This window comes from Oncorhynchus mykiss, chromosome 26, assembly GCF_057628025.1.
Source record: "Oncorhynchus mykiss isolate SJ-2025 chromosome 26, ASM5762802v1, whole genome shotgun sequence".
Classification (NCBI taxonomy): Eukaryota; Metazoa; Chordata; class Actinopteri; order Salmoniformes; family Salmonidae; genus Oncorhynchus; species Oncorhynchus mykiss.
In genome coordinates, this window is record NC_143047.1 from 17,501 (window position 1) to 45,203 (window position 27,703).

At 42.3% G+C, this 27,703-nt stretch overlaps 1 protein-coding gene, 1 long non-coding RNA gene and 1 pseudogene across 4 annotated transcripts; 2 read left to right on the forward strand and 1 right to left on the reverse strand.

Moving 5' to 3' along the window:
• Positions 1-4,218: 4,218 nt before the first annotated feature.
• On the reverse strand, positions 4,219-6,290 carry LOC118963010 (uncharacterized). 2 transcript variants are annotated; one of them, XR_016492148.1, is made up of 2 exons: positions 6,213-6,290; positions 4,219-4,779 (listed from the first exon to the last, which is right to left on the reverse strand). It is a non-coding gene; the product is annotated as an uncharacterized LOC118963010 (long non-coding RNA). The 2 variants fall into 2 exon arrangements; XR_016492147.1 differs by lacking the exon at positions 6,213-6,290 and adding an exon at positions 5,158-5,319.
• An 848-nt stretch (positions 6,291-7,138) lies between these two features.
• Positions 7,139-8,682, forward strand: LOC149971335 (uncharacterized). The gene is made up of 6 exons (XM_090221662.1): positions 7,139-7,156; positions 7,249-7,707; positions 7,791-7,881; positions 7,980-8,149; positions 8,240-8,344; positions 8,435-8,682. The coding sequence occupies exons 2-6, from the start codon at positions 7,653-7,655 to the stop codon at positions 8,539-8,541; spliced, it is 528 nt and encodes a 175-aa protein (XP_090077788.1). The 5' UTR covers positions 7,139-7,156; positions 7,249-7,652; the 3' UTR covers positions 8,542-8,682.
• Positions 8,683-9,914: 1,232 nt separating this feature from the next.
• LOC110512998 (uncharacterized) lies at positions 9,915-18,835 on the forward strand (annotated as a pseudogene). The gene is made up of 11 exons (XR_016492146.1): positions 9,915-10,170; positions 10,277-11,060; positions 11,151-11,363; positions 11,451-11,775; positions 12,298-12,622; positions 13,145-13,469; positions 14,145-14,469; positions 15,143-15,467; positions 16,143-16,467; positions 16,990-17,314; positions 17,990-18,835. The product of XR_016492146.1 is annotated as an uncharacterized LOC110512998 (transcript).
• Positions 18,836-27,703: the final 8,868 nt, after the last annotated feature.

A 27,703-nucleotide genomic window follows, 5' to 3' on the forward strand; every position in this document is an offset into this window, starting at 1 on the left:
ATTTCCAAATCCTCCGCTTCCCCTGATTTCAACCCTAAACCCTAACCCTAACCCCAACCCTAACCCCTAACCCTAACCCCTACCCTAACCCCAACCCTCTAACACTAACCCTAAAATTGATAGCTTATACACTAACATGAATACAGCAACTGGAGTACAGACAGTTAGAAATATTTTCCATGCACACCCAGATAGCAATAGATCAGACAATTAAATATTACAATTATTAGAAATCAGCCTCACACACAATGACTTTATATTTAATGATAAGCACTACTTACAGGTGGAGGGAACAGCTAGGGGCAAGAAATTTGCCACGGCATATGCAAACTTTTACATTGCTGAATGGGAGAGAGAGGCATTGGCCAAGTGCCCACATCAACCTACAATCTATTACAGACTTCTAGACGACATTATAGCCTCACGATATCCAACTATTCACTGAATTAATTAGCATTCTCAACAGTCACCACTCACTAAAGTTTATTTCAAACCAACAGATACACATGCTTTACTCCACAAACACAGTTATCACCCCAAACATACATTTAGAGGCATCGTTAAATCACAAATTATACAGTTTCATAGGATTTCCTCCTGCAAACAGGACCTGGGAAAAGCAATTCAAACATTATTTCAGGCACTCAGACAGAGAGGTTACTCTAAACAATATCTCAGAACCATAAAAAACAGCACCTTGGGGGCCCTCTCTCCCATTCAACCTACACACTCACATAACACAAGTCTGTCAATCACTCTTTTGGACCCCAACCTCCATTATAGAGGTTCCAGAGACATTTCCAAATCCTCCGCTTCCCCTGATTTCAACCCTAAACCCTAACCCTAACCCCAACCCTAACCCCTAACCCTAACCCCTACCCTAACCCCAACCCCAAACCCACCCCTCTAACACTAACCCTAAAATTGATAGCTTATACACTAACATGAATACAGCAACTGGAGTACAGACAGTTAGAAATATTTTCCATGCACACCCAGATAGCAATAGATCAGACAATTAAATATTACAATTATTAGAAATCAGCCTCACACACAATGACTTTATATTTAATGATAAGCACTACTTACAGGTGGAGGGAACAGCTAGGGGCAAGAAATTTGCCACGGCATATGCAAACTTTTACATTGCTGAATGGGAGAGAGAGGCATTGGCCAAGTGCCCACATCAACCTACAATCTATTACAGACTTCTAGACGACATTATAGCCTCACGATATCCAACTATTCACTGAATTAATTAGCATTCTCAACAGTCACCACTCACTAAAGTTTATTTCAAACCAACAGATACACATGCTTTACTCCACAAACACAGTTATCACCCCAAACATACATTTAGAGGCATCGTTAAATCACAAATTATACAGTTTCATAGGATTTCCTCCTGCAAACAGGACCTGGGAAAAGCAATTCAAACATTATTTCAGGCACTCAGACAGAGAGGTTACTCTAAACAATATCTCAGAACCATAAAAAACAGCACCTTGGGGGCCCTCTCTCCCATTCAACCTACACACTCACATAACACAAGTCTGTCAATCACTCTTTTGGACCCCAACCTCCATTATAGAGGTTCCAGAGACATTTCCAAATCCTCCGCTTCCCCTGATTTCAACCCTAAACCCTAACCCTAACCCCAACCCTAACCCCTAACCCTAACCCCTACCCTAACCCCAACCCTCTAACACTAACCCTAAAATTGATAGCTTATACACTAACATGAATACAGCAACTGGAGTACAGACAGTTAGAAATATTTTCCATGCACACCCAGATAGCAATAGATCAGACAATTAAATATTACAATTATTAGAAATCAGCCTCACACACAATGACTTTATATTTAATGATAAGCACTACTTACAGGTGGAGGGAACAGCTAGGGGCAAGAAATTTGCCACGGCATATGCAAACTTTTACATTGCTGAATGGGAGAGAGAGGCATTGGCCAAGTGCCCACATCAACCTACAATCTATTACAGACTTCTAGACGACATTATAGCCTCACGATATCCAACTATTCACTGAATTAATTAGCATTCTCAACAGTCACCACTCACTAAAGTTTATTTCAAACCAACAGATACACATGCTTTACTCCACAAACACAGTTATCACCCCAAACATACATTTAGAGGCATCGTTAAATCACAAATTATACAGTTTCATAGGATTTCCTCCTGCAAACAGGACCTGGGAAAAGCAATTCAAACATTATTTCAGGCACTCAGACAGAGAGGTTACTCTAAACAATATCTCAGAACCATAAAAAACAGCACCTTGGGGGCCCTCTCTCCCATTCAACCTACACACTCACATAACACAAGTCTGTCAATCACTCTTTTGGACCCCAACCTCCATTATAGAGGTTCCAGAGACATTTCCAAATCCTCCGCTTCCCCTGATTTCAACCCTAAACCCTAACCCTAACCCCAACCCTAACCCCTAACCCTAACCCCTACCCTAACCCCAACCCCAAACCCACCCCTCTAACACTAACCCTAAAATTGATAGCTTATACACTAACATGAATACAGCAACTGGAGTACAGACAGTTAGAAATATTTTCCATGCACACCCAGATAGCAATAGATCAGACAATTAAATATTACAATTATTAGAAATCAGCCTCACACACAATGACTTTATATTTAATGATAAGCACTACTTACAGGTGGAGGGAACAGCTAGGGGCAAGAAATTTGCCACGGCATATGCAAACTTTTACATTGCTGAATGGGAGAGAGAGGCATTGGCCAAGTGCCCACATCAACCTACAATCTATTACAGACTTCTAGACGACATTATAGCCTCACGATATCCAACTATTCACTGAATTAATTAGCATTCTCAACAGTCACCACTCACTAAAGTTTATTTCAAACCAACAGATACACATGCTTTACTCCACAAACACAGTTATCACCCCAAACATACATTTAGAGGCATCGTTAAATCACAAATTATACAGTTTCATAGGATTTCCTCCTGCAAACAGGACCTGGGAAAAGCAATTCAAACATTATTTCAGGCACTCAGACAGAGAGGTTACTCTAAACAATATCTCAGAACCATAAAAAACAGCACCTTGGGGGCCCTCTCTCCCATTCAACCTACACACTCACATAACACAAGTCTGTCAATCACTCTTTTGGACCCCAACCTCCATTATAGAGGTTCCAGAGACATTTCCAAATCCTCCGCTTCCCCTGATTTCAACCCTAAACCCTAACCCTAACCCCAACCCTAACCCCTAACCCTAACCCCTACCCTAACCCCAACCCTCTAACACTAACCCTAAAATTGATAGCTTATACACTAACATGAATACAGCAACTGGAGTACAGACAGTTAGAAATATTTTCCATGCACACCCAGATAGCAATAGATCAGACAATTAAATATTACAATTATTAGAAATCAGCCTCACACACAATGACTTTATATTTAATGATAAGCACTACTTACAGGTGGAGGGAACAGCTAGGGGCAAGAAATTTGCCACAGCATATGCAAACTTTTACATTGCTGAATGGGAGAGAGAGGCATTGGCCAAGTGCCCACATCAACCTACAATCTATTACAGACTTCTAGACGACATTATAGCCTCACGATATCCAACTATTCACTGAATTAATTAGCATTCTCAACAGTCACCACTCACTAAAGTTTATTTCAAACCAACAGATACACATGCTTTACTCCACAAACACAGTTATCACCCCAAACATACATTTAGAGGCATCGTTAAATCACAAATTATACAGTTTCATAGGATTTCCTCCTGCAAACAGGACCTGGGAAAAGCAATTCAAACATTATTTCAGGCACTCAGACAGAGAGGTTACTCTAAACAATATCTCAGAACCATAAAAAACAGCACCTTGGGGGCCCTCTCTCCCATTCAACCTACACACTCACATAACACAAGTCTGTCAATCACTCTTTTGGACCCCAACCTCCATTATAGAGGTTCCAGAGACATTTCCAAATCCTCCGCTTCCCCTGATTTCAACCCTGACCACAACCCTAACCTTAACCCTTACCCTAATTCGGGTTCGTATCCTGCTCCTGTCCATAACCATAATCCAACCACTAACGCTAACCAAAACCCCACCGCTAACCCTACCCCTAATCCTAATCATAACCCTCCTAGAACAGATTTTGAAATTGACCCCCCTCGGAACCACAATCTTCTTTCCTCCTCTCATTCCCCTTCTGAGCAGCAGACAATCCTCATCCCCCTAGTTACTACATTCTCACATAGGATCAGACCGTTACATCAGGTGTTCAAACACAATTTTTCCATCAACCAACAGGCATACACACCCCTCCAGCCGTATAGAATAATCTCAGCATTTAGGAGGAATAAGAGCCTCAAAGACATCCTCATCCAAGCTAAATACAGTACCAAGCCCCCAACCACCAAAATGACCCACTTCAGACCAAGAAAATGCATTTCAAACTCATACAGCAAGACCTCCACTCCAGTTTTAGACTCCATTTCACTCTACACTCCAAATGTCATATGTGTATAATCACTTGCACATTTGACAAAAAACACTACATTGGGGAAACCCAGTATACAATAGAAAATAGACTTAAACAGCATTCTATACAATAACAAACGGGCCCATTTACACACAGAACTAGTGACTCATTTCCAGGATCACCCCATCACTTACCTCAATATATCAGGATTACAGTCGTGTTCTGGGTGGACCAGTTACACCAACTTGCAGCGGAGGACACAAATCACTGGAAACAACAAAAAAAAAAGTTTCAGGACCCGTATCTCCCATTCCCCAAGTGGACGCAAACACGGCAAAAATCTACCGCATACACAGGATCCCAAATGGACAAAAACGCGATGGTAAGCGGGACAAAGTAGTAAGCCACCACAAGACCTCAAAACTCACAATTTCCATTTTCGAAAGATAAAGTTCATTATAAACATACCAGCTGCGTGCTTGCAGACGCGATAAAGACACACAGGTTAAAATATCAAAACAAAATATGTGACCAATGGCATTAAATTGGGGACAGGCCGAAAAGCTTGAAACACATATGGCAATTTAGCGAGTTAACCCGCTAGCTAATTTGTCCTGTGATATAAACATTGCGTTATTGTTTTACCTGAATTACACAAATTCCTCTACTCCGACAATTAATCCACACATAAAACGGTCAACTGAATCGTTTCTAGTCATCCCTCCATCTTCATCTTTGAATTTATATGGTAATTGTCATCATCACAAATCAGTTCTTCAATCAACCACGTGAGTGAGGAGATATCACGTGCATAGAAAGAAATCCCAGGGGGGACACGACCCCCTATCCTTGGAAAAATATGATTTCCCCCCCCAATATATCACTGTAAACATATCTATGTAATTTCAATAATATGAATGAACGCAATGAAAGCACTTATGCTGATGATAGACACTTAATAGCGCGTTTTTAAGTTTCAAAAGATTGCGACCCCCGCCCTTTGCCTCACAATGGTTTGATCCACTGCAGGTCATTAGTTTTGTTGGAAGCGACGACCAGCAGCTAACTAACTACCAGCAAACCATCGCTAGCGGTCTTCAGCGCGGAAAGCTCTCGCCAGTTCGAAAAACGCGACTCTAACCAGAGCATAGCGGACCTATTATTATTTATTTTTTTATCCCCGGATTACCAGCGGATTCCCACCGCAAACGGAACATTTTCAGCTGGGTCTTCACAACTAGCTAACTGCAACCCCGGATGATTACTCCTGGCTAGCGTTTCCATCCATTTAGCTTTGAAGCTAGCCCGGCCAGAGCCCATGTGCTACCACCGAAGCATACTCCTGGGCTACAATATCCGGACCCACGACCGGTCTATCGATGTCACCGCATGAAGAGGTATAAACAGACTCACCCCATCGCGACGTCCCCAAAGGCTAACTTTCTAGCCCTTGCTATCTCCTTGCTTGCTAATTCGGCCTGCTAACTGCTAGCTTGTTTAGCCCCGGTCCGCTAACTACCTTGTTAAGCCCCGGCCTACTAACTGTTAGCTTGTTAGCACAGGCCTGCTAACCGTCTGACTCAACGCGTCCCAACCACTCACCGGACCAAATATTTACTTTAGAACACATTCAAGAACCTCCAGAAGCTAACTAGCTACAAGCTATTTAGTCATTGTTAGCCACTGCTAGCGGCCTTTACCTTCTGCACAGCCAGCCAGTTTTCTTAACCTGGATAATACTCGCCAGTCATGCTTCTCTGCCCCGCCCACCGCTGGCCCCTGGACACTGATCACGTGGCTACATAGCTGATGCATGCTGGACTGTCCATCAATCACGGTACTCCATTTTGCTTGTTTATGTTTTATCTCTCGGCCCCAGCCGCACTCACGTGGTAATTTCGCTTAATTTGCAAAGAAATCCACATTAAGGACTATAAATGTGATGAAATATGACATTAACACCTTTAGCCAACCGCATTTTTTTTTTTACTACAGAGGCTACCCGAACTGTGTAATTTAACAACATCTGTAGATCGCTAGCTACTGTAGCTATAGTATGCTGCATGCTGTGGGCAGGCAAGTTAGCATTGTCTATCAAATATTTTTCTGACAGAAATGGATAATATTCGATGTGTGTATATATATATATATAGCAAAGAAATGAAAATAATCAACTAGTAAAATGTGGTGATTTATGACAATAACTCGTCTAGCCAACCGAATTGTTTGACTACAGGAGTTACCCGAACTGTGTAATTTAACAACATCTGTAAATCGCTAGCTACTGTAAACAAGGTTTACAAAAACGCAAAAGTTTATTTGACTGCTAACAACCCTATAAAACCTTAGCTAACATCTATATCAACTCAAACTTGGAATTGTATACTGTTTAATTGTCTATTTATCTTCGTTTTTTGATGGCATGCGTCTGAAGTGTATGTAGTTGGATGCATTGTATGATATGTGACAACATGATTGTCATTGGGGCAAACGTGGCTTTCTATGATTTTAACTAAACTGAATTTAACTGCATATGAGCTAATAATCAACCTAACCCGGCACCCCCCTCCACACCACTGATATCGTTCTATACCCCCCCCCCCCCTCACTGCTGTCCTCCTCCTAGCAGACTTATCAAGCAAACGTAAGTTCCTTTATATGTATCTAATACTGTTATGCTGTTACTTGTCACTGCACTCCTCAGTCATGATAATAGTATTTTTCTTGCCTCCTAAGATGGAAAATCCTACTTTCCGGTTCACGCCTTCACAGGAGTTGGTCCTCAAGGCCACACCGCAGGCAGTTAAAGTGGCCGCTGACGGCCCCCCTGCTTCTGGTGCCCAGGGCCCTCCTGTGAGGGCTAAGAAGTGGGAGGAAGTGGAAGCAGAGGCTCGAGCCCGTGTCGTCTCCTAGGGAGGTGACCCCGTTGCAGAGATGGTCGTCCTAAGCCGGTGCACGGTTCAGTTCGGCAAGTACCGGGTACAGATCTTCAAGTGGATGATGGAGAACGACGTGGGCTACATGATGCACCTGGTAACGGTGCATCAGAAGGAGAGGGAGCGAGAGCGCAGTGTTTCCCAGCATCCCCTGATGGCCAACAAGGACGCCTTGACTCGCACGCCTATCCGGCCTTCGCTGAGATGGTCAGGTTCAACCGGGCACATGAGGAAGCTAAAGTCCTGTCCTCCCAGCCAGGTGAGTTTGTTTAATTCTTCTCATTGTATGTAAGATGTAACTCTTTTGCTCTGACAGTTAATTGGTTCACGTGCTGATTTCAGGCCAGGAGGGCAAGGCCCTTGTCGGCATTGGGAAGTACAAGTGGGACACGCTGCAGGACCTGTATGAGGCTACGGGTGCAGACAGGATAAAGTAAGGGGCGAGCGTCTTTTGTGTTTTCTATGTTCATGTCAGTGTTTTTTATGCACCATTTTACATCTGAAATGTTCCCTCTGCTGTGTCTCACACAGATATGTCAGGAGCATGAGGACGCAGACACCCCGTTATCCTGGGAGTGCGATGGCAGCCTTGATTGATTACATTCAGCGCAGAGACCAGGAGGGGGTAGCTGCTGTGGCCGGGCACGCCGCAGCCAACACCATCCCCGCCAGTAACACCCGGCCCAACAGTGCGGCTTACGTAAGTGTTACATATCTTAAAGGAAAATATAATTCTACTTGTTCCACACAGTTGGAAATGGTGACATATTTGCTGTTTTGTTTTCAAAGGCCTCTTGGTCCTGCGATCTCTGCGTTCCTTTCAAGGCGCTCTCTCGCCCCAGGTGAACTGCAGGCGAAGATGAAGAAACTCATTGCTTCTCAGCCTGCAGTTCAAGGTGAGTGTCTAGTTTCACATGTAAGATAAAAATAAAAATGTTTCGATAAGCTGTGTAGCTCACAATCCTTTCTCTCTCCACGTGATATAGGGGTGTCTTTCCCTCGACCAGCACTGCCACCAACCGATATATCAGACGCAGAGCTGGTCAAAGCAGCTGCTGACATAGACACATGTATGTTTTTACATCACTATTAATTGACATAGGACATTTGATAATTATTCAGTTCAAGTTTTTGCTGACATCTATTAGTGTTTTAAATATTTTTCCCTATCATCAGCCCAAGGAAATGTATTGGTAAGAGTCATCTGGGTTTTAGAGGAGAGTCACTGCATGTATGCACTATTAATTATCTTACCTTGCCACTGTAGCTGTCATCCTGTATGTTGTGGCTGTCATCCTGTCATCATGTAGCTGTCATCCTGTATGACTTTCTATTTTCCATTTTAATCACTAATTTCATGTAAGTTTTACACTCAAACTTGACCAACACTCATTTAATTATTTTGTTACATCCTATCACTGATTGATATTCATCTGGGCATGTTGGAATTGTGCTATTAACTTTCTCTGTTCATTCATGGAAGCATTTATTCATTCATTTAACCTATTTATTTCTGTGTCACTGCAAAAGCCGTATCCCTACAGCTCCACCCATCGCTCCCTCGGCCTCTGCCTCCAAATGACCGAGCCCCGGTCCCTGCCCCGGTTCCTGACCCGGCCCCTGCTCCTGCCCTACTAGGGCGGAGCGAAGAGGAGGATTTGCCCCGGCAGTCCTTCCTGCCTCCAAGGCCCGCCTCAGAAAGTGCTGAGGTAAATTCATCAACTGTAATTACTCCACATTGTTAAGATATTAAACATTGGACACAGTTGTCTTGTCTCCTGCATACTCTCTCCCTGTCTGTTTCTCTGAAACATTACCATCCCTTCTCCCCCATCACTCTCTCCTCTCACTCAGCTGCTGCTTCCAGAGAGTTGGCGTTCATCTCTCACCAAGGAGCAGCAGCAGTGGATCGGCCGCACGCTGTTCACCAGGAACAGCTTTGGGAGGTCGACACTCACCACTGACCTGGTCACGTGGTGGAACCCTCCCCAACCACGGCCGATCTACAATCAGCCACCCGCATCCCCCGACCCCTTCTTCGCATGTCAGCTGTTCCTTTGGATGCCCGTACGTATATGGGCATACAAGCTGGCATGTCCCCAGTCTGGGTGCAGAGGCACACTGTGCAAGGCTGGGCTCTACAAGACCATCCGGAGGGTCTTGGACATCGACCGCTGGTATCTCATGGCCACTGAGTACCTGGAATGCGGCCGGTGTAAGAAGAAGGTCGCGGGGAGGTCACGGGACCTTGTCAGTCAGCTGGACGCTCGGCATCGCTGCCAGTTTCCAGCAATATTGACATACAAGTAAGTTCACAAGGTTTTGTTAGTTAGTAATGAAGTTAAATGAATGCATGTCATTCATATGCTTTCTCTCACTCTCACACTCACTCTCACTCACTCTCTCGGCTGTCCTGTGACCTGCGGGTTGTGAGGATGCTGAGGTCGCGCACTTTGGGGACCAGTGAGTCACAGACCTACAGCAAGCTGTGTGAAAGTCACAGCGAGTCCTTGATGCGTAGTTGTATACGGTACCTCGGGGAGTGCAAGCAGTTTCTGGCATTGGGCGGCAGTTCACTGATCCACCGGAGATGCCCCCGGTGCCCTCACCCGTCTGGCTTCTGACAGTCTACAGCCATGACGTGCTATCGCGGCTGGACGAGGTGAAGGCCAGGGTCACCTCCGTCTTTGGGTCCATCTTAAAGATGGACTCTACCAAGAAGGTGAGTTTTCACTTAAAAATGTGAAGATGAGTCATGTCTTTATTTATTTTTATATCTATATTTAAATAATGTCTTTACCTTTCTGTCTTTGTGTGTTTGTCTCCAGGTGACTAAAAAGCTTGCGGGTACCGCTGCAGACACAGCCGCCTGGGTTACCAACGTCGGTAACGAGCATGGGCAGGTCCTCGTCAGTGTCCTCACTGCCGGTGAGGGCGAGGGCCTGCTCCCCATGGCGGCTGGTCTCATGGAACGGTACCGGCTCGCCGGGGTGGCGCCCCCCCCAGCTCATGTAAGTGGACCGAGACTGCTGCTCCAGCTTTGGCGGATCAAAGACAGCTGCCATGTACAATGACTGGGACCAGCTGGTGGTTCGGCTGGACATCTGACACCTGATGCGGCGGTTCGCGTCAGGTGTCACCTCTGAGAGCCACCAGCTCTACGGTCCCTTCATGCGGCAGCTGTCAGCCTGCATCTTTGAGTGGGATGCAGGCGATGTCTGCCGACTGCTGGAGGCCAAGAGGTCTGAGCTGGAGGGGAAGCACGGGATGGTCACCGAGGCAGAGGTTTCGAGGAAGATCGGCAGGAAGGAGATTGCTGTCGGCGTCGTACGCGTGGAGCCGCGGAGACCGAAGTCCTTCTCCTCGAGACCTTCAACAGCGAGAAGGGGGTCGACACCCTGGGCATCCCGTTGCTGGACTCCATCCGCATCCAGGCGATCTGGAAAGAGCAGAGGCGCCACCTCCACTGCATACAGGACCCACCCGGTGTACAGCTGTACACCGAGACCGGCAAAATCACCAAGGGCGGCGTGATGTTGCCGGTTTATCGCTGCGCACGGGGCTCCACATCCTTGGAGTCATTCCATCTCCACCTCAACCGGTTCATCCCAGGTAATTGTCATTGTGGAGCTTAAAGTAATGCTTATTGTTTAATGTTAACAGCAACAGCTCTCCCACCCTAATCGTGCATTGTTCTCTCAGGTACCAGGGCAAATGCAATGCATTTCCAGGCATTCCTGTTGGATGGACTGATGAGGTGGAACAAGGACCGTGCGCAGGCAGCAGTGGAGGGGAAGAACAGGAAGCCCCTGCTCTCCTACAGTGGCTACCTGCAGCACATCCTTAACCTTAGCAGCAAAAGGGTGCTTGGCAAGGAACAGGTTAAGGACTACACCAAGCCTAGCGAGTACACAGGTAAGTCAAGTAAGAGAATGAACATTTACATCAGTTGCATTAATTACATCCCATTAACACTTCTCTACTCTGCTTTTTATTTTATAGGGGAACTCCTCGGAGTGGAGTACCTGTACTCGCAGACTGGCAGAGTGCTGCAGGATGTCAGCGGGGACCCTGACCTTCCGGAAGAGCAGCTGTCGAGCAGCTCGACGAGGGCTTTCAGGAGGAGGATGTAGACCAGACAGTCCACATCCCTCATGTCCCTCGTGTGAGCGCCCCGTCCTCCAGCTCGGCGGCACCTCTGTCAGGGGAACCCGCTGACGCACCCAGGTCTGGGCCATCCAGTCCCACCGCCCCTGAAGACGGAAGCTCTCCTGAGGCCCCTGGTCGACACAGTTCTCCTCACCCTGACCACTCCTCTGATTCAGAGGTAATTATACTTGACCTTTTGTGTTGGTAAAAAAAATACATGCTATTGCAACAATTCAGAGACTGGCGGATTAATACTTTTCTGTGGTTGATCATTGTTTATTTGCAAGCAAAAATATATAACCGTGAGCTTGCAGTTCCTACAACTTCCACACGATGTCGCCAATAACGTCATTTTCGTTGACAAAAATCCTTTGTGTAATGACAAATACGTTTTTGTAAACAAATGACGTTATTGGCTACATCGTGTGGAAGTTGTAGGAACTGCAAGCTCACGGTTATATATTTTTGCTTGCAATAAACAATTCAGAGACTCGCGGATTAATACTTTTCTGTGGTTGATCATTGTTTATTGCAAGCATCCTTAACCTTAGCAGCAAAAGGGTGCTTGGCAAGGAACAGGTTAAGGACTACACCAAGCCTAGCGAGTACACAGTTAAGTCAAGTAAGAGAATGAACATTTACATCAGTTGCATTATTTACATCCCATTAACACTTCTCTACTCTGCTTTTTATTTTATAGGGGAACTCCTCGGAGTGGAGTACCTGTACTCGCAGACTGGCAGAGTGCTGCAGGATGTCAGCGGGGACCCTGACCTTCCGGAAGAGCAGCTGTCGAGCAGCTCGACGAGGGCTTTCAGGAGGAGGATGTAGACCAGACAGTCCACATCCCTCATGTCCCTCGTGTGAGCGCCCCGTCCTCCAGCTCGGCGGCACCTCTGTCAGGGGAACCCGCTGACGCACCCAGGTCTGGGCCATCCAGTCCCACCGCCCCTGAGGACGGAAGCTCTCCTGAGGCCCCTGGTCGACACAGTTCTCCTCACCCTGACCACTCCTCTGATTCAGAGGTAATTATACTTGACCTTTTGTGTTGGTAAAAAAAATACATGCTATTGCAACAATTCAGAGACTGGCGGATTAATACTTTTCTGTGGTTGATCATTGTTTATTTGCAAGCAAAAATATATAACCGTGAGCTTGCAGTTCCTACAACTTCCACACGATGTCGCCAATAACGTCATTTTCGTTGACAAAAATCCTTTGTGTAATGACAAATACGTTTTTGTAAACAAATGACGTTATTGGCTACATCGTGTGGAAGTTGTAGGAACTGCAAGCTCACGGTTATATATTTTTGCTTGCAATAAACAATTCAGAGACTCGCGGATTAATACTTTTCTGTGGTTGATCATTGTTTATTGCAAGCATCCTTAACCTTAGCAGCAAAAGGGTGCTTGGCAAGGAACAGGTTAAGGACTACACCAAGCCTAGCGAGTACACAGTTAAGTCAAGTAAGAGAATGAACATTTACATCAGTTGCATTAATTACATCCCATTAACACTTCTCTACTCTGCTTTTTATTTTATAGGGGAACTCCTCGGAGTGGAGTACCTGTACTCGCAGACTGGCAGAGTGCTGCAGGATGTCAGCGGGGACCCTGACCTTCCGGAAGAGCAGCTGTCGAGCAGCTCGACGAGGGCTTTCAGGAGGAGGATGTAGACCAGACAGTCCACATCCCTCATGTCCCTCGTGTGAGCGCCCCGTCCTCCAGCTCGGCGGCACCTCTGTCAGGGGAACCCGCTGACGCACCCAGGTCTGGGCCATCCAGTCCCACCGCCCCTGAGGACGGAAGCTCTCCTGAGGCCCCTGGTCGACACAGTTCTCCTCACCCTGACCACTCCTCTGATTCAGAGGTAATTATACTTGACCTTTTGTGTTGGTAAAAAAAATACATGCTATTGCAACAATTCAGAGACTGGCGGATTAATACTTTTCTGTGGTTGATCATTGTTTATTTGCAAGCAAAAATATATAACCGTGAGCTTGCAGTTCCTACAACTTCCACACGATGTCGCCAATAACGTCATTTTCGTTGACAAAAATCCTTTGTGTAATGACAAATACGTTTTTGTAAACAAATGACGTTATTGGCTACATCGTGTGGAAGTTGTAGGAACTGCAAGCTCACGGTTATATATTTTTGCTTGCAATAAACAATGATCAACCACAGAAAAGTATTAATCCGCCAGTGTAATGACAAATCATTACACAAAGGATTTTTGTCAGCACAAATGACGTTATTGGCGACATCGTGTGGAAGTTGTAGGAACTGCAAGCTCACGGTTATATATTTTTGCTTGCAATAAACAATTCAGAGACTGGCGGATTAATACTTTTCTGTGGTTGATCATTGTTTATTGCAAGCATCCTTAACCTTAGCAGCAAAAGGGTGCTTGGCAAGGAACAGGTTAAGGACTACACCAAGCCTAGCGAGTACACAGTTAAGTCAAGTAAGAGAATGAACATTTACATCAGTTGCATTAATTACATCCCATTAACACTTCTCTACTCTGCTTTTTATTTTATAGGGGAACTCCTCGGAGTGGAGTACCTGTACTCGCAGACTGGCAGAGTGCTGCAGGATGTCAGCGGGGACCCTGACCTTCCGGAAGAGCAGCTGTCGAGCAGCTCGACGAGGGCTTTCAGGAGGAGGATGTAGACCAGACAGTCCACATCCCTCATGTCCCTCGTGTGAGCGCCCCGTCCTCCAGCTCGGCGGCACCTCTGTCAGGGGAACCCGCTGACGCACCCAGGTCTGGGCCATCCAGTCCCACCGCCCCTGAAGACGGAAGCTCTCCTGAGGCCCCTGGTCGACACAGTTCTCCTCACCCTGACCACTCCTCTGATTCAGAGGTAATTATACTTGACCTTTTGTGTTGGTAAAAAAAATACATGCTATTGCAACAATTCAGAGACTGGCGGATTAATACTTTTCTGTGGTTGATCATTGTTTATTTGCAAGCAAAAATATATAACCGTGAGCTTGCAGTTCCTACAACTTCCACACGATGTCGCCAATAACGTCATTTTCGTTGACAAAAATCCTTTGTGTAATGACAAATACGTTTTTGTAAACAAATGACGTTATTGGCTACATCGTGTGGAAGTTGTAGGAACTGCAAGCTCACGGTTATATATTTTTGCTTGCAATAAACAATGATCAACCACAGAAAAGTATTAATCCGCCAGTGTAATGACAAATCATTACACAAAGGATTTGTCAGCACAAATGACGTTATTGGCGACATCGTGTGGAAGTTGTAGGAACTGCAAGCTCACGGTTATATATTTTTGCTTGCAATAAACAATTCAGAGACTGGCGGATTAATACTTTTCTGTGGTTGATCATTGTTTATTGCAAGCATCCTTAACCTTAGCAGCAAAAGGGTGCTTGGCAAGGAACAGGTTAAGGACTACACCAAGCCTAGCGAGTACACAGTTAAGTCAAGTAAGAGAATGAACATTTACATCAGTTGCATTAATTACATCCCATTAACACTTCTCTACTCTGCTTTTTATTTTATAGGGGAACTCCTCGGAGTGGAGTACCTGTACTCGCAGACTGGCAGAGTGCTGCAGGATGTCAGCGGGGACCCTGACCTTCCGGAAGAGCAGCTGTCGAGCAGCTCGACGAGGGCTTTCAGGAGGAGGATGTAGACCAGACAGTCCACATCCCTCATGTCCCTCGTGTGAGCGCCCCGTCCTCCAGCTCGGCGGCACCTCTGTCAGGGGAACCCGCTGACGCACCCAGGTCTGGGCCATCCAGTCCCACCGCCCCTGAAGACGGAAGCTCTCCTGAGGCCCCTGGTCGACACAGTTCTCCTCACCCTGACCACTCCTCTGATTCAGAGGTAATTATACTTGACCTTTTGTGTTGGTAAAAAAAATACATGCTATTGCAACAATTCAGAGACTGGCGGATTAATACTTTTCTGTGGTTGATCATTGTTTATTTGCAAGCAAAAATATATAACCGTGAGCTTGCAGTTCCTACAACTTCCACACGATGTCGCCAATAACGTCATTTTCGTTGACAAAAATCCTTTGTGTAATGACAAATACGTTTTTGTAAACAAATGACGTTATTGGCTACATCGTGTGGAAGTTGTAGGAACTGCAAGCTCACGGTTATATATTTTTGCTTGCAATAAACAATGATCAACCACAGAAAAGTATTAATCCGCCAGTGTAATGACAAATCATTACACAAAGGATTTTTGTCAGCACAAATGACGTTATTGGCGACATCGTGTGGAAGTTGTAGGAACTGCAAGCTCACGGTTATATATTTTTGCTTGCAATAAACAATTCAGAGACTGGCGGATTAATACTTTTCTGTGGTTGATCATTGTTTATTGCAAGCATCCTTAACCTTAGCAGCAAAAGGGTGCTTGGCAAGGAACAGGTTAAGGACTACACCAAGCCTAGCGAGTACACAGTTAAGTCAAGTAAGAGAATGAACATTTACATCAGTTGCATTAATTACATCCCATTAACACTTCTCTACTCTGCTTTTTATTTTATAGGGGAACTCCTCGGAGTGGAGTACCTGTACTCGCAGACTGGCAGAGTGCTGCAGGATGTCAGCGGGGACCCTGACCTTCCGGAAGAGCAGCTGTCGAGCAGCTCGACGAGGGCTTTCAGGAGGAGGATGTAGACCAGACAGTCCAAATCCCTCATGTCCCTCGTGTGAGCGCCCCGTCCTCCAGCTCGGCGGCACCTCTGTCAGGGGAACCCGCTGACGCACCCAGGTCTGGGCCATCCAGTCCCACCGCCCCTGAAGACGGAAGCTCTCCTGAGGCCCCTGGTCGACACAGTTCTCCTCACCCTGACCACTCCTCTGATTCAGAGGTAATTATACTTGACCTTTTGTGTTGGTAAAAAAAATACATGCTATTGCAACAATTCAGAGACTGGCGGATTAATACTTTTCTGTGGTTGATCATTGTTTATTTGCAAGCAAAAATATATAACCGTGAGCTTGCAGTTCCTACAACTTCCACACGATGTCGCCAATAACGTCATTTTCGTTGACAAAAATCCTTTGTGTAATGACAAATACGTTTTTGTAAACAAATGACGTTATTGGCTACATCGTGTGGAAGTTGTAGGAACTGCAAGCTCACGGTTATATATTTTTGCTTGCAATAAACAATTCAGAGACTGGCGGATTAATACTTTTCTGTGGTTGATCATTGTTTATTGCAAGCATCCTTAACCTTAGCAGCAAAAGGGTGCTTGGCAAGGAACAGGTTAAGGACTACACCAAGCCTAGCGAGTACACAGTTAAGTCAAGTAAGAGAATGAACATTTACATCAGTTGCATTAATTACATCCCATTAACACTTCTCTACTCTGCTTTTTATTTTATAGGGGAACTCCTCGGAGTGGAGTACCTGTACTCGCAGACTGGCAGAGTGCTGCAGGATGTCAGCGGGGACCCTGACCTTCCGGAAGAGCAGCTGTCGAGCAGCTCGACGAGGGCTTTCAGGAGGAGGATGTAGACCAGACAGTCCACATCCCTCATGTCCCTCGTGTGAGCGCCCCGTCCTCCAGCTCGGCGGCACCTCTGTCAGGGGAACCCGCTGACGCACCCAGGTCTGGGCCATCCAGTCCCACCGCCCCTGAGGACGGAAGCTCTCCTGAGGCCCCTGGTCGACACAGTTCTCCTCACCCTGACCACTCCTCTGATTCAGAGGTAATTATACTTGACCTTTTGTGTTGGTAAAAAAAATACATGCTATTGCAACAATTCAGAGACTGGCGGATTAATACTTTTCTGTGGTTGATCATTGTTTATTTGCAAGCAAAAATATATAACCGTGAGCTTGCAGTTCCTACAACTTCCACACGATGTCGCCAATAACGTCATTTTCGTTGACAAAAATCCTTTGTGTAATGACAAATACGTTTTTGTAAACAAATGACGTTATTGGCTACATCGTGTGGAAGTTGTAGGAACTGCAAGCTCACGGTTATATATTTTTGCTTGCAATAAACAATGATCAACCACAGAAAAGTATTAATCCGCCAGTGTAATGACAAATCATTACACAAAGGATTTTTGTCAGCACAAATGACGTTATTGGCGACATCGTGTGGAAGTTGTAGGAACTGCAAGCTCACGGTTATATATTTTTGCTTGCAATAAACAATTCAGAGACTGGCGGATTAATACTTTTCTGTGGTTGATCATTGTTTATTGCAAGCATCCTTAACCTTAGCAGCAAAAGGGTGCTTGGCAAGGAACAGGTTAAGGACTACACCAAGCCTAGCGAGTACACAGTTAAGTCAAGTAAGAGAATGAACATTTACATCAGTTGCATTAATTACATCCCATTAACACTTCTCTACTCTGCTTTTTATTTTATAGGGGAACTCCTCGGAGTGGAGTACCTGTACTCGCAGACTGGCAGAGTGCTGCAGGATGTCAGCGGGGACCCTGACCTTCCGGAAGAGCAGCTGTCGAGCAGCTCGACGAGGGCTTTCAGGAGGAGGATGTAGACCAGACAGTCCACATCCCTCATGTCGCTCGTGTGAGCGCCCCGTCCTCCAGCTCTCTTTCTTTCTCTCTCGGAGAACCTGACATGATGACTCCTTGCTGTCCCCAGACCACCTGGCCGTGCTGCTACTCCAGTGCACTCCGCAGGTTAGAGACTTGGCTACGGGCTTGCATGGGCCAAGAGAGCCTGAATGGCATAGTTGTCTGTAATGTACATAAAGACAGGCTAGTCTCGAGGGAAAATATCTGCCAGCAATTTGTTGGATCCATTGAACCCCGCAAACATATGTTCGGTTCTTTTGTTCAGTAGTGGTTCTCAACCTTTTTTTGGGATACTGGAACCACTGCATATAAGGTTTTGAGCAGTCCTCAGTCCACATGGTGTGTAAAGTTAGTGGAAACCTTGTGGTACTGAATACATTCATTATACTTTATAATTTCACGGACCCCTAGGTGTCCATGGACGATGTAGTTTGGTCCTATACGGTTTGAATGGAATAGAGGAGATTTCACGTTGTAACTTTTATGTTGCAGTTTTTGTACATGAGTTGTTGTATTTTGGTACTGTCAACACAAAGCACCTAGCAATGTATTGGGGATGTGTTTTACCTTGCTCCTGTGTAGAAAGAACAACTTGTCAGATGCATTGGAGACTGATGTGTTCCTGTCCTGTCTTTTCACAATACTATTGCAGATCAACATAAAGCCTAAAATACAGCCGTGGTGTCGCTCTTCATTTCTTGGTTTTCCTGTGGTATAAGAAACCTGCTACTCTTTGGCATATGATTGTTGTCAATAAGTGTGTTAGCTAGCATACACCGACGTAATTGTCACTTAAGCCAGTTGAGTATAAGTTGTCAGTTGTCTTCGACAACCATCAATATCGTTAAGCCCTGCACAACTAACGTGCTGTTTCCCATTTAACAACAGCAACAGAAATAAGAGTTGCTCAACTGGGAAAAATGGCTGATGTGATTTACCCGGATCACTGGATGCGTGTGAGTTTGGGTGAGTGTAACCGATGTGAAATGGCCAGCATCGCCTAATGTAAATAATGTGTGTACAATGTTTTAAACATAACTGTTCAAACTAGATGATAGTAGGTACACTTGTGGACAATTTTCAGCAAATTGCAGCAATTGAACTACAGAAATAACCACTTTTCCACAAAACAAGGTCTAAAATCGTGTTTGGTTGCACTGGAAGTACATTTTATACAGAACTGTTCAAACTAGATGATAGTAGGTACACTTGTGGACAATTTTCAGCAAATTGCAGCAATTGAACTACAGAAATAACCACTTTCCCAAAAACAAGGTCTAAAATCGTGTTTGGTTGCACTGGAAGTACATTTTATACAGAACTGTTCAAACTAGATGATAGTAGGTACACTTGTGGACAATTTTCAGCAAATTGCAGCAATTGAACTACAGAAATCACTTTTCCACAAAACAAGGTCTAAAATCGTGTTTGGTTGCACTGGAAGTACATTTTATACAGAACTGTTCAAACTAGATGATAGTAGGTACACTTGTGGACAATTTTTCAGCAAATTGCAGCAATTGAACTTCAGAAATAACCACTTTCCCAAAAACAAGGTCTAAAATCGTGTTTGGTTGCACTGGAAGTACATTTTATACAGAACTGTTCAAACTAGATGATAGTAGGTACACTTGTGGACAATTTTCAGCAAATTGCAGCAATTGAACTACAGAAATAACCACTTTTCCACAAAACAAGGTCTAAAATCGTGTTTGGTTGCACTGGAAGTACATTTTATACAGAACTGTTCAAACTAGATGATAGTAGGTACACTTGTGGACAATTTTCAGCAAATTGCAGCAATTGAACTACAGAAATAACCACTTTTCCACAAAACAAGGTCTAAAATCGTGTTTGGTTGCACTGGAAGTACATTTTATACAGAACTGTTCAAACTAGATGATAGTAGGTACACTTGTGGACAATTTTCAGCAAATTGCAGCAATTGAACTTCAGAAATAACCACTTTTCCTCAAAACAAGGTCTAAAATCGTGTTTGGTTGCACTGGAAGTACATTTTATACAGAACTGTTCAAACTAGATGATAGTAGGTACACTTGTGGACAATTTTCAGCAAATTGCAGCAATTGAACTACAGAAATAACCACTTTCCCAAAAACAAGGTCTAAAATCGTGTTTGGTTGCACTTGGAAGTACTTTTATACAGAACTGTTCAAACTAGATGATAGTAGGTACACTTGTGGACAATTTTCAGCAAATTGCAGCAATTGAACTACAGAAATAACCACTTTCCCAAAAACAAGGTCTAAAATCGTGTTTGGTTGCACTTGGAAGTACTTTTATACAGAACTGTTCAAACTAGATGATAGTAGGTACACTTGTGGACAATTTTCAGCAAATTGCAGCAATTGAACTACAGAAATAACCACTTTTTCACAAAACAAGGTCTAAAATCGTGTTTGGTTGCACTGGAAGTACATTTTATACAGAACTGTTCAAACTAGATGATAGTAGGTACACTTGTGGACAATTTTCAGCAAATTGCAGCAATTGAACTTCAGAAATAACCACTTTTCCTCAAAACAAGGTCTAAAATCGTGTTTGGTTGCACTGGAAGTACATTTTATACAGAACTGTTCAAACTAGATGATAGTAGGTACACTTGTGGACAATTTTCAGCAAATTGCAGCAATTGAACTACAGAAATAACCACTTTCCCAAAAACAAGGTCTAAAATCGTGTTTGGTTGCACTTGGAAGTACTTTTATACAGAACTGTTCAAACTAGATGATAGTAGGTACACTTGTGGACAATTTTCAGCAAATTGCAGCAATTGAACTACAGAAATAACCACTTTTCCACAAAACAAGGTCTAAAATCGTGTTTGGTTGCACTGGAAGTACATTTTATACAGAACTGTTCAAACTAGATGATAGTAGGTACACTTGTGGACAATTTTCAGCAAATTGCAGCACTTGAACTACAGAAATAACCACTTTTCCACAAAACAAGGTCTAAAATCGTGTTTGGTTGCACTGGAAGTACATTTTATACAGAACTGTTCAAACTAGATGATAGTAGGTACACTTGTGGACAATTTTCAGCAAATTGCAGCAATTGAACTACAGAAATAACCACTTTTTCACAAAACAAGGTCTAAAATCGTGTTTGGTTGCACTGGAAGTACATTTTATACAGAACTGTTCAAACTAGATGATAGTAGGTACACTTGTGGACAATTTTTAATCAAATTGCAGCAATTGAACTTCAGAAATAACCACTTTTCCTCAAAACAAGGTCTAAAATCGTGTTTGGTTGCACTGGAAGTACATTTTATACAGAACTGTTCAAACTAGATGATAGTAGGTACACTTGTGGACAATTTTCAGCAAATTGCAGCAATTGAACTACAGAAATAACCACTTTTCCACAAAACAAGGTCTAAAATCGTGTTTGGTTGCACTGGAAGTACATTTTATACAGAACTGTTCAAACTAGATGATAGTAGGTACACTTGTGGACAATTTTTCAGCAAATTGCAGCAATTGAACTTCAGAAATAACCACTTTTCCTCAAAACAAGGTCTAAAATCGTGTTTGGTTGCACTGGAAGTACATTTTATACAGAACTGTTCAAACTAGATGATAGTAGGTACACTTGTGGACAATTTTCAGCAAATTGCAGCAATTGAACTACAGAAATAACCACTTTTCCACAAAACAAGGTCTAAAATCGTGTTTGGTTGCACTGGAAGTACATTTTATACAGAACTGTTCAAACTAGATGATAGTAGGTACACTTGTGGACAATTTTCAGCAAATTGCAGCAATTGAACTACAGAAATAACCACTTTTCCACAAAACAAGGTCTAAAATCGTGTTTGGTTGCACTGGAAGTACATTTTATACAGAACTGTTCAAACTAGATGATAGTAGGTACACTTGTGGACAATTTTTCAGCAAATTGCAGCAATTGAACTTCAGAAATAACCACTTTTCCTCAAAACAAGGTCTAAAATCGTGTTTGGTTGCACTGGAAGTACATTTTATACAGAACTGTTCAAACTAGATGATAGTAGGTACACTTGTGGACAATTTTCAGCAAATTGCAGCAATTGAACTACAGAAATAACCACTTTCCCAAAAACAAGGTCTAAAATCGTGTTTGGTTGCACTGGAAGTACATTTTATACAGAACTGTTCAAACTAGATGGTAGTAGGTACACTTGTGGACAATTTTCAGCAAATTGCAGCAATTGAACTTCAGAAATAACCACTTTTCCACAAAACAAGGTCTAAAATCGTGTTTGGTTGCACTGGAAGTACATTTTATACAGAACTGTTCAAACTAGATGATAGTAGGTACACTTGTGGACAATTTTCAGCAAATTGCAGCACTTGAACTACAGAAATAACCACTTTTCCTCAAAACAAGGTCTAAAATCGTGTTTGGTTGCACTGGAAGTACATTTTATACAGAACTGTTCAAACTAGATGATAGTAGGTACACTTGTGGACAATTTTCAGCAAATTGCAGCAATTGAACTACAGAAATAACCACTTTCCCAAAAACAAGGTCTAAAATCGTGTTTGGTTGCACTGGAAGTACATTTTATACAGAACTGTTCAAACTAGATGATAGTAGGTACACTTGTGGACAATTTTCAGCAAATTGCAGCAATTGAACTACAGAAATCACTTTTCCACAAAACAAGGTCTAAAATCGTGTTTGGTTGCACTGGAAGTACATTTTATACAGAACTGTTCAAACTAGATGATAGTAGGTACACTTGTGGACAATTTTTCAGCAAATTGCAGCAATTGAACTTCAGAAATAACCACTTTTCCTCAAAACAAGGTCTAAAATCGTGTTTGGTTGCACTGGAAGTACATTTTATACAGAACTGTTCAAACTAGATGATAGTAGGTACACTTGTGGACAATTTTCAGCAAATTGCAGCAATTGAACTACAGAAATAACCACTTTCCCAAAAACAAGGTCTAAAATCGTGTTTGGTTGCACTGGAAGTACATTTTATACAGAACTGTTCAAACTAGATGATAGTAGGTACACTTGTGGACAATTTTTCAGCAAATTGCAGCAATTGAACTTCAGAAATAACCACTTTTCCTCAAAACAAGGTCTAAAATCGTGTTTGGTTGCACTGGAAGTACATTTTATACAGAACTGTTCAAACTAGATGATAGTAGGTACACTTGTGGACAATTTTCAGCAAATTGCAGCAATTGAACTACAGAAATAACCACTTTCCCAAAAACAAGGTCTAAAATCGTGTTTGGTTGCACTGGAAGTACATTTTATACAGAACTGTTCAAACTAGATGATAGTAGGTACACTTGTGGACAATTTTCAGCAAATTGCAGCAATTGAACTACAGAAATAACCACTTTTCCACAAAACAAGGTCTAAAATCGTGTTTGGTTGCACTGGAAGTACATTTTATACAGAACTGTTCAAACTAGATGATAGTAGGTACACTTGTGGACAATTTTCAGCAAATTGCAGCACTTGAACTACAGAAATAACCACTTTTCCACAAAACAAGGTCTAAAATCGTGTTTGGTTGCACTGGAAGTACATTTTATACAGAACTGTTCAAACTAGATGATAGTAGGTACACTTGTGGACAATTTTCAGCAAATTGCAGCAATTGAACTACAGAAATAACCACTTTTCCACAAAACAAGGTCTAAAATCGTGTTTGGTTGCACTGGAAGTACATTTTATACAGAACTGTTCAAACTAGATGATAGTAGGTACACTTGTGGACAATTTTCAGCAAATTGCAGCAATTGAACTTCAGAAATAACCACTTTTCCTCAAAACAAGGTCTAAAATCGTGTTTGGTTGCACTGGAAGTACATTTTATACAGAACTGTTCAAACTAGATGATAGTAGGTACACTTGTGGACAATTTTCAGCAAATTGCAGCAATTGAACTACAGAAATAACCACTTTCCCAAAAACAAGGTCTAAAATCGTGTTTGGTTGCACTTGGAAGTACTTTTATACAGAACTGTTCAAACTAGATGATAGTAGGTACACTTGTGGACAATTTTCAGCAAATTGCAGCAATTGAACTACAGAAATAACCACTTTTCCACAAAACAAGGTCTAAAATCGTGTTTGGTTGCACTGGAAGTACATTTTATACAGAACTGTTCAAACTAGATGATAGTAGGTACACTTGTGGACAATTTTCAGCAAATTGCAGCACTTGAACTACAGAAATAACCACTTTTCCACAAAACAAGGTCTAAAATCGTGTTTGGTTGCACTGGAAGTACATTTTATACAGAACTGTTCAAACTAGATGATAGTAGGTACACTTGTGGACAATTTTCAGCAAATTGCAGCAATTGAACTACAGAAATAACCACTTTTCCACAAAACAAGGTCTAAAATCGTGTTTGGTTGCACTGGAAGTACATTTTATACAGAACTGTTCAAACTAGATGATAGTAGGTACACTTGTGGACAATTTTTCAGCAAATTGCAGCAATTGAACTTCAGAAATAACCACTTTTCCTCAAAACAAGGTCTAAAATCGTGTTTGGTTGCACTGGAAGTACATTTTATACAGAACTGTTCAAACTAGATGATAGTAGGTACACTTGTGGACAATTTTCAGCAAATTGCAGCAATTGAACTACAGAAATAACCACTTTCCCAAAAACAAGGTCTAAAATCGTGTTTGGTTGCACTGGAAGTACATTTTATACAGAACTGTTCAAACTAGATGATAGTAGGTACACTTGTGGACAATTTTCAGCAAATTGCAGCAATTGAACTACAGAAATAACCACTTTTCCACAAAACAAGGTCTAAAATCGTGTTTGGTTGCACTGGAAGTACATTTTATACAGAACTGTTCAAACTAGATGATAGTAGGTACACTTGTGGACAATTTTCAGCAAATTGCAGCACTTGAACTACAGAAATAACCACTTTTCCTCAAAACAAGGTCTAAAATCGTGTTTGGTTGCACTGGAAGTACATTTTATACAGAACTGTTCAAACTAGATGATAGTAGGTACACTTGTGGACAATTTTCAGCAAATTGCAGCAATTGAACTACAGAAATAACCACTTTTCCACAAAACAAGGTCTAAAATCGTGTTTGGTTGCACTGGAAGTACATTTTATACAGAACTGTTCAAACTAGATGATAGTAGGTACACTTGTGGACAATTTTCAGCAAATTGCAGCACTTGAACTACAGAAATAACCACTTTTCCACAAAACAAGGTCTAAAATCGTGTTTGGTTGCACTGGAAGTACATTTTATACAGAACTGTTCAAACTAGATGATAGTAGGTACACTTGTGGACAATTTTCAGCAAATTGCAGCAATTGAACTTCAGAAATAACCACTTTTCCTCAAAACAAGGTCTAAAATCGTGTTTGGTTGCACTGGAAGTACATTTTATACAGAACTGTTCAAACTAGATGATAGTAGGTACACTTGTGGACAATTTTCAGCAAATTGCAGCAATTGAACTACAGAAATAACCACTTTCCCAAAAACAAGGTCTAAAATCGTGTTTGGTTGCACTTGGAAGTACTTTTATACAGAACTGTTCAAACTAGATGATAGTAGGTACACTTGTGGACAATTTTCAGCAAATTGCAGCAATTGAACTACAGAAATAACCACTTTTCCACAAAACAAGGTCTAAAATCGTGTTTGGTTGCACTGGAAGTACATTTTATACAGAACTGTTCAAACTAGATGATAGTAGGTACACTTGTGGACAATTTTTCAGCAAATTGCAGCAATTGAACTTCAGAAATAACCACTTTTCCTCAAAACAAGGTCTAAAATCGTGTTTGGTTGCACTGGAAGTACATTTTATACAGAACTGTTCAAACTAGATGATAGTAGGTACACTTGTGGACAATTTTCAGCAAATTGCAGCAATTGAACTACAGAAATAACCACTTTCCCAAAAACAAGGTCTAAAATCGTGTTTGGTTGCACTGGAAGTACATTTCATACAGAACTGTTCAAACTAGATGATAGTAGGTACACTTGTGGACAATTTTCAGCAAATTGCAGCAATTGAACTACAGAAATAACCACTTTTCCACAAAACAAGGTCTAAAATCGTGTTTGGTTGCACTGGAAGTACATTTTATACAGAACTGTTCAAACTAGATGATAGTAGGTACACTTGTGGACAATTTTCAGCAAATTGCAGCACTTGAACTACAGAAATAACCACTTTTCATCAAAACAAGGTCTAAAATCGTGTTTGGTTGCACTGGAAGTACATTTTATACAGAACTGTTCAAACTAGATGATAGTAGGTACACTTGTGGACAATTTTCAGCAAATTGCAGCACTTGAACTACAGAAATAACCACTTTTCCACAAAACAAGGTCTAAAATCGTGTTTGGTTGCACTGGAAGTACATTTTATACAGAACTGTTCAAACTAGATGATAGTAGGTACACTTGTGGACAATTTTCAGCAAATTGCAGCAATTGAACTACAGAAATAACCACTTTTCCACAAAACAAGGTCTAAAATCGTGTTTGGTTGCACTGGAAGTACATTTTATACAGAACTGTTCAAACTAGATGATAGTAGGTACACTTGTGGACAATTTTCAGCAAATTGCAGCAATTGAACTTCAGAAATAACCACTTTTCCTCAAAACAAGGTCTAAAATCGTGTTTGGTTGCACTGGAAGTACATTTTATACAGAACTGTTCAAACTACATGATAGTAGGTACACTTGTGGACAATTTTCAGCAAATTGCAGCAATTGAACTACAGAAATAACCACTTTCCCAAAAACAAGGTCTAAAATCGTGTTTGGTTGCACTTGGAAGTACTTTTATACAGAACTGTTCAAACTAGATGATAGTAGGTACACTTGTGGACAATTTTCAGCAAATTGCAGCAATTGAACTACAGAAATAACCACTTTTCCACAAAACAAGGTCTAAAATCGTGTTTGGTTGCACTGGAAGTACATTTTATACAGAACTGTTCAAACTAGATGATAGTAGGTACACTTGTGGACAATTTTCAGCAAATTGCAGCAATTGAACTTCAGAAATAACCACTTTTCCTCAAAACAAGGTCTAAAATCGTGTTTGGTTGCACTGGAAGTACATTTTATACAGAACTGTTCAAACTAGATGATAGTAGGTACACTTGTGGATAATTTTCAGCAAATTGCAGCACTTGAACTACAGAAATAACCACTTTTCCACAAAACAAGGTCTAAAATCGTGTTTGGTTGCACTGGAAGTACATTTTATACAGAACTGTTCAAACTAGATGATAGTAGGTACACTTGTGGACAATTTTCAGCAAATTGCAGCAATTGAACTACAGAAATAACCACTTTTCCACAAAACAAGGTCTAAAATCGTGTTTGGTTGCACTGGAAGTACATTTTATACAGAACTGTTCAAACTAGATGATAGTAGGTACACTTGTGGACAATTTTCAGCAAATTGCAGCAATTGAACTTCAGAAATAACCACTTTTCCTCAAAACAAGGTCTAAAATCGTGTTTGGTTGCACTGGAAGTACATTTTATACA

Coding starts and splice junctions, on each gene's coding strand:
- LOC149971335 (XM_090221662.1), top strand. CDS start 7,653: ATGGTCAGGTTCAACCGGGCACATGAGGAAGCTAAAGTCCTGTCCTCC. Junction 8,150..8,239: donor GCCCAACAGTGCGGCTTACG/TAAGTGTTACAT, acceptor GTTTTCAAAGGC/CTCTTGGTCCTGCGATCTCT. Junction 8,345..8,434: donor TTCTCAGCCTGCAGTTCAAG/GTGAGTGTCTAG, acceptor CACGTGATATAG/GGGTGTCTTTCCCTCGACCA.